Source organism: Penaeus chinensis, chromosome 21 (genome assembly GCF_019202785.1).
Source record: "Penaeus chinensis breed Huanghai No. 1 chromosome 21, ASM1920278v2, whole genome shotgun sequence".
NCBI lineage: Eukaryota > Metazoa > Arthropoda > Malacostraca > Decapoda > Penaeidae > Penaeus > Penaeus chinensis.
In genome coordinates this window covers 7473372-7480871 of record NC_061839.1, presented here as the reverse complement: position 1 = coordinate 7480871, position 7500 = coordinate 7473372, and the positions used below count along the sequence as shown (strand labels likewise).

General features: G+C 35.3%; 1 protein-coding gene across 3 annotated transcripts in view; it reads left to right on the top strand.

Moving 5' to 3' along the window:
• Positions 1–4340, top strand: part of LOC125036530 (transmembrane protein 192-like) — a 10007-nt gene extending 5667 nt beyond the window's left edge. For 2 of the 3 annotated variants that reach the window (XM_047629196.1, XM_047629197.1), the window contains exons 4-7: positions 1153–1267; positions 3205–3369; positions 3588–3687; positions 3903–4340. In XM_047629196.1, coding sequence (XP_047485152.1) covers positions 1153–1267; positions 3205–3369; positions 3588–3687; positions 3903–4032 — 510 coding nt within the window. In that variant the 3' untranslated portion in view covers positions 4033–4340. The remainder of the gene's footprint in view (positions 1–1152; positions 1268–3204; positions 3370–3587; positions 3688–3902) is intronic. The other variant, XM_047629195.1, reaches the window with a different exon arrangement.
• The last annotated feature ends 3160 nt before the right edge of the window (positions 4341–7500 follow it).

Genomic DNA, 7500 nt, shown 5'->3' with positions numbered 1-7500 from the left:
GTACACATCCTGTATCAGTGGGTGGAACAGAAAACAAGCTATATATTGCTAAAACTGCTATCCTCGACAGAAGGGTAGAGCCAAGGTAATAGCACTGGGTGAGGCATGTACTCTCCAATTTGAGTCAAGATAGGTGAGGCAAAATCACAGGCAGTGTAGATGTAATTCTTGAGTACTAATTCTGAATCTAGAACCCAATGTAACTGGTACAAGAGAAGAGTATTACACTGATATGGAATAGCCAGGAGTTAGTCTGCCTAATAAGGACTCATCATGTAGAGGGATGCACTGGCACAAAATAGAGATGGGCTTTGCTGTCATATGTACCACAAGTGCCACAGTTTGAAATACAGATATGAAAGATATACAGTTGTGCTCACAAGGGAAGACTGTGATGAAAAGACTATGGCTCAGACAAATAAAATCATAGTGGATATATAGCTGCTCTGGATGGCATCACAAAACGTGTGATCAAACATGCAACTATTAACTAATGGGAAGAGCAGGAGTGAGTGAACCTGTCAAACAGAGAATGCAAAGCAAAAGCAGAGCTATACTAGAGGGATGAGGGAATCTAGCATGTCAGTCAGTCCTGTTCTTACTTTTGAAATACAATTTTTTCCTTCCTTATTGTATGAGAGATATGTAGGAAGTTTGAACATATTTAAAGTGCATGGAAATAATTGGAATTGATTCAAGTTATCTAATGATTTTTATTGTGGTTGTATTGAATCTGTCTTTACAATTTTCATGTTTAAAAGATGTTAGTACCTTTCAGTTAAGTTTAGCTTCGTTGGATTGTGAATAAAAATTCCTATCATATAAAGTTTACCATTCTTCAAGAAATATTTGTTTGTTTTTTGTGTATGTTAGTATGTGCATTTGAAGGGGGTCAGACCAATTTTGTTTATTAAATGTGTTGTTAATTTTATCTTTTATCTATAACATAAGCATCAATATCTTCATGTTAATACACTACAATTCTGAGATATACTGCATTAATGTGCATATGTCTATGCTTATGTTATAGATGAAGGTATTGATTGACAGAACATTTAATATAAGTATCGCCAGGCAATTGCTCTGAGGCCCCCTTTGGACATACATACCTTCATAATTTTTATCATTCCTTAAGAAATATTTGTTTTTCAGGTTCTTACTTGGTATGTAAAAGCAGAACATAAGAAGTCGAGAATCCTTGGCTATCATGATTTCTACAATGCAACCCGATATCTACACAGAGTCACTTTTTACATTTTGAGTGGAGGTGAGGTGATGGCACTAGTGATAAGAGTACTCTGTTTTTGAAGATATGGCTTGAAATGGTTGGGATTTCATTTATAGTCACTCTTGCCATAAATCTCAGTTTATTGAATGACAGGTGAGAAATATAGAACTGCTATGTTCCTGTTGCCTGTGGCACAGGACACTGTGATTAGTCAGTATTATTTGTATAATTTCCAACTAGTCCTGCATGATTTATATTTAGATTTATAGTGATTGAGAGTTCATTAAGTATTTCATATCATATACTTTGAATAAAATATTTCTTTTCCATCCTCCTCCTCACCATCATCATCATAAGTAATCAGTTATCCTCCATTCACCATCTGCAGGAGTTGTAACTTCTAGGGAGCAAAATCATTTTATGGCCTCAACAGACCCATTGTCCATTCTTTCCTTGCAAGTGCATAGGATAGCTTTTGCACTTAGATTCTTTTGAACCTACTACTGGTCTCACTGTCATAATAACCCAATGCCGCCAGGGAAAATGAACAAAAAATTGGGAAAATGCTGTGCCTATTTTCTATATTTTTTTGTGAAATATTTGCCCATAGATGGCTCTGCCACAAAAGAGTCAATTAGTAGACCTTGTGACCATACGTGATTTGAATTGGCAGGAATAACGTAATTTTTACTAGTGCTATGATAATTGATGATGTTATTGTTATTATAAACATTATAATTATTATAATGTTTTTTAACATTAATAACAGCAAAATAAGGTAACGTAAAATATTTTGAAAATCAAAGAAAAGGGTGAACGGGCGAGACTGGCAGTACTCGTAACTGGCTGATTGGTGACTTAGTATAAGTATAGATTTATGTGTAAAAACAATCAAACAAGTACTAACAGTGGGCATAGCACGTGTCTACCCGTCGTACCCGTCAGCAAGGGGTTAATCCAGTGCTAAGCTGGGTAAAAGAAGTAGAGCTTATATACATTACAATAAATCAAAGCCCCCATGGACACTTACCACTCTTGAATGGAGCATCCTTTCCGTCTCTACTGACCGTGACTAGTGTTTGTATTCAAATTCAGCTTGAACCCATTTTCTTTGAAGCCATACTCCATATTTCAGATTCATCACAGTATGAACCATTTACCCTGACTTGTGCTGCATACCTTCCTTGCCTTGTCTCAGGTCATATCCCTTCCCTTCCAGTTCCAGGCTTTCCCATTCCTCCCCAGTTTAAGATATAATCAGCTAATTATTTCATTGTATTATCATCATAATTAAAGTGTGATAAAATCCTTTCATTTCATATTGTCTGGAAAGTTTAGTGTTTTTTGCATAGAGCAAGTAATCAAGAAAATCAATGAATGTTCATTTGCTATTACCTTTATAAAGATCCACAACATACAGAGTACTTCCTTTCAAGTCTTGATTAATTCCTCCCCAATTGATAAATTTATAATTCATCTCCTAGGGCCAAGTGGCTTCCATTTAAGGATCAAAGATCTTCACTTAACTTATCCCATTGCTATCCACACCTATTGAAAACCTGTATCATTTTTTTTTTTCAAAATCCACAAAAGCAAAGTAAAGACCTTTCTTTGATAGATATTTCCCTTTCAACAATCTCTTAAAAGAAGAAGAGGCATCTGTCTAATAAAATCAGATTTCATATCAGTAATTACAGTGCCTCCCCTAATTAGCTTTTTAGAGGCTCTCAGTACCTTATAAACATTTTCAACTCTCAAGACACCACATACTACTTCCTTTTTTCACTCCTTTTGCTCAAGTATCTTCTTCTAACTGCATTGTTGGCCTCATCATACCCCTGCCATATTTCCTTCAAACGTCCACAAATCATATCAGTAACTTTGTTTAGTTTTTTTTCAGATGTTATTGATATTATCTGATTCATTGTATTCCTTAACCATTATATTCATTTCCTTTCTTTTCTTTATATTCACAGGAAATGTCATCTTGATTGTCATTGGTTGTGTTGTAAAAGACTATTGTCTGGGTGGAAGCTCAGACACTTGTAGTTTGAATCTTGGACTGACCCCTGTGAACTATCAGCAAGTGATTTTTATCCTAGAGATTTTTTGTGCAATCCCCTTTGTCATCAAACACATAGGTATGTCTTTGTTTTCATGTCTTTTTTTTTAGGTATTGTGTTATTCATAAATCATATATGATTTGTTTTGCATTGCTAGTGTAAGTAAAATAATAAAATGTCTGATTAAATAAAGAGTAGCACTTACACTGAAACTTATTGCAAAGTTTCAAAAGTGATATTTATTATGGAGTGTTATTTTTTTCTAATCTCTTTCATCTTTTTTTATTCTGTCTCAGTGGAAGTTGTTCGCTTCAACCTTGCTGGACTACCTCCCGACACCCTGGCAGAAGATGTGGCTCTCAGATTTACCCGTCCTGATTCCTATGTGGGAGTGAGGTAAGTGTGATTTTGTATCATTATTGTGATTACTTTTATGATTTTTACTGTAACAGTAATGGTGATCACAACAATGAGGATGATGACAAGAACAGGGATGATGATGATAATAGATAGTAAGAAAGATGCTAAATGTATGCTTATTGATTGATTTCTTTTATCTCTGAATTTTCCTTTTGCATTACAGCAGTAACTTCCTTCTTTTTCTTCAACAGGGGTCCTAGCAACTTAGAATGGGTGTTGGAGCGACAGGCTGACCTACTCCAAGTCCTGCGGCACAGGAACGTGATACTTACCCAGCAGGTGTATGCTCTCACACATAATGACCAGCAAAGTCAACCTTGATGGAATCACTGTCGACCTTTACTACGATTAAAACCAGAGATATTTAAAGCTGTGTGAATATTTGTAGTAATGCTTTTCCCCCTCTTTTTTTTATTAGTTTTTATGTCCAAATATTCATGACTTATGCTTTTTATGTGTTTTTTTTTTTTCTTGTTTTTCATATGACTCATTCATAAGTGAAGGTGAAGTACATTTGTTGAATGGTCCCCCCCTCTCTCCCTCTCCCTCTCCCTCTCCCTTTCCCTCTCCCTCTCCTTCTCCTTCTCCCCCTCTCCTTCTCCCCCTCTCTCCCTCTCTCCCTCTCTCCCTCTCTCCCTCTCTCCCTCTCTCCCTCTCTCCCTCTCTCCCTCTCTCCCTCTCTCCCTCTCTCCCTCTCTCCCTCTCTCCCTCTCTCCCTCTCTCCCTCTCTCCCTCTTTCCCTCTTTCCCTCTCTCCCCCTCTCTCTCTCTCTCTCTCTCTCTCTCTCTCTCTCTCTCTCTCTCTCTCTCTCTCTCTCTCTCTCTCTCTCTCTCTCTCTCTCTCTCTCTCTCTCTCTCTCTCGATATATATATATATATATATATATATATATATATATATATATATATATATCTATCTATCTCTATCTCTCCCCCCCCAACCCATCTTACCTTCCTTTGTAATCCCCCCAGCTCCCATATCCCTCACTCCCTGCCTTTCCAGTTCTTATCTCTCTATGCATGAAGATTTCAGATCCTCTTTCTCTTCCTCTTCCTCTTCCTCTTCCTCTTCCTCTTCCTCTTCCTCTTCCTCTTCCTCTTCCTCTTCCTCTTCCTCTTCCTCTTCCTCTTCCTCTTCCTCTTCCTCTTCCTCTTCCTCTTCCTCTTCCTACCCAGACTTGTACCCACACCTACACACTACCCACACATACCCACACTCATTCCCACACTCATACCCACACTGACCCAATCATATGTATGCAGAATTAGAAAATGTTGCAAAAATCATGAGGTTTTGTTCATTACAAGGAAGATATGAATTTCATGTGTCAATTTTATAAGTCTATATGAATTTTTTTAACACCCAAAAATTATAAGGAAGGAAGAATATGAAAATGAGTAGTCTAATCAACAGTTTTAGAAGTAAGGAACAACACAGAAGTATGAAGTAGTATCAATGCTGGTGCCTAGTTAGGGATTAGTCATGTGACCATGAGATCCCTGTGTCTTCCATGTGAGGTTTTGCCAAATTGACTGAGAAGCTGGATGAGCTGGTAGGAAATAAGGGATTGGATCAATGTAAATGGGTATTGGTTATGGTAGTAGCAGGCAAAGAGAGGGTTAGAGTAGCTTATAGGAGTGAATGTGGAAATAGGGGAAAGGCTCTTCCTCAAGGCCTTTGATGTAAAGCAGTGAACCTGAGGTAAAAGACTAATATGTGGAGCCACTTTTATACATTTGTGATGTGGGCAGGATGAAACAAATGATATGTGAGATCTGGGAAGATTGTTACTATCTGTGCTTTTGTAAGAGAAGACTGGACTACTTTCTTCAGTATCCAGAGTGTTCATCAAGAAGCTGTTACACTATGCTGAAACTATTGTAGATTTTTAGAGGTAAGGGAATCTCACTAGTTCCATGACATTTCCCTACAGTATTATTTTTCTGCAAGATACATAAAAAAAAAAAAAAATCTTAAAAGCAATATCTGTAGAAAGATAGTGAGTTATACAGATTTCATTTGATTCTGCTAGAAATTAACGTTGATTATGATTTCGATATCTCTTTGATTTTGAATATTACCAAAGATTAATAAAAACATATTTAGTAATATTTGTTTCTGCTGCTACTAAGGCTATACTTTAATTTGCAATTTAATGTAATTTTCTAGTATGTCCCAAAGTTATTAACATTAATTATGCCATTTTTTATATCAATAAACATTTCCATACTTTAAAGAATTATTACTATTTTCATTGTATTTATTTTTTGTTTCATTTCCATCAACATAGAGAAGTGCTGCCATATAGGCTTATTAAAAACACAAAGTACGAATCATGAAATGAATCAGATTTTAGCATAGTGTTACATGCATTTAATAAAGCTTTTTAGATCTTACAAGATAATGGGTCTTAGTATGTCTTATCATCTGAGTCTTTTATATATTTTCTGTCTCTATTTGTATAGTATGTATGTCTGTGTGTCTGATGTCCTGAGCAAGTTGAAATATACTAGCATGAAGAAAGTGAACTTTTCCTACTTAGGCATATTGTATTCTTTATTAACCATTATATAGCTGATGACCTTTTGAATATCAGTTCATATGGATATTTCACTTGTATCTAATTTAGTACAGGATACATTTGTAAAATAAGATTAGATAAGTACTGTAGGCAAGGTTAGTGATAAAAGATCTTACAGACCAAATGAACGTCATACACATGAGTTGCCTAAGGGAAAACAAAGCAATTTAATTTAAAAACTCTTTAGAGGTAGTCACACCAGTACCTGCTGCTGTTCATATTACTGAAGAAGCAAAACACACACACAAAAACAAAACTTTGTTCCTTTAATATGTCTGTGGTATGTATGGGAAACCTCAAATAATTTACCTTTTAAAGATGTGTCTGGAAATTTAGGATTTTCCAAGGAGTATTTAAGACAAAAAAATACTTAAATAGATGAAAATAAAAGTATTGAGACAGGCCAAGAAGAGTAAATCTTTCCAGACTGACAGTATAGTTTTATAGAAATTTATTTCCAGAAGATTAGTATAGAAAAATTGTTATTAGCTTCAGTTTCTTACCCAAATGTATAGATATTGTGTGAATTATTTATCAAGGAAAAAATTATAGCTTAGATAAAGTTTTACATTAGCTGGAGATATGGTTTTATAAATGCAAGTACTGTAATCTGGATAAGTGATGTTAATTTTTTTCAATGAAAGGATCAATAACATTTTCTTCTATATTTTACTCCCAAAGTCTGTTGTACCATTTCCTTTTCATATAGGATATTGCAGTACATAGGAAGCTGTAAGACTATGTTCATTTCCACTTATTTTAATTTTAAGCTTGAAGAATTTTGTTAGTGTATGCATATTGCAAGTTATGATATTCGAGTCTGATATTCTGAAATGCCTGGCCTTTGTTACAGATAGAAGCATGTTATCTTATGCAAATCAGTATTTGAAATAAGGTTTACTGCTATGGTGTGTAGATGCATTAATTAAGAGTATTATTCTGCATGACCCTTTCCAGTAAGATGTCAACCTATGCCACAAAGAGAGGGGTTTTATCTGGCCTGCCTAGTTTCATCATGAAAAAGATTTCTCAGGAAGTAGAGCTGTTGTGCCAAATGTAAGAGTTGCTCTTTCTGGTTGCATAAGGTTATTGTATAGTTTAATTAATTCCAAAGGTTTCCTTTCCTTTTGAGTTATAAAGCTAAAAAAAATATAGAAATTCAGTTACAAGATTAACCCTTCATTGATGGATTTTGTAATATTTCATGC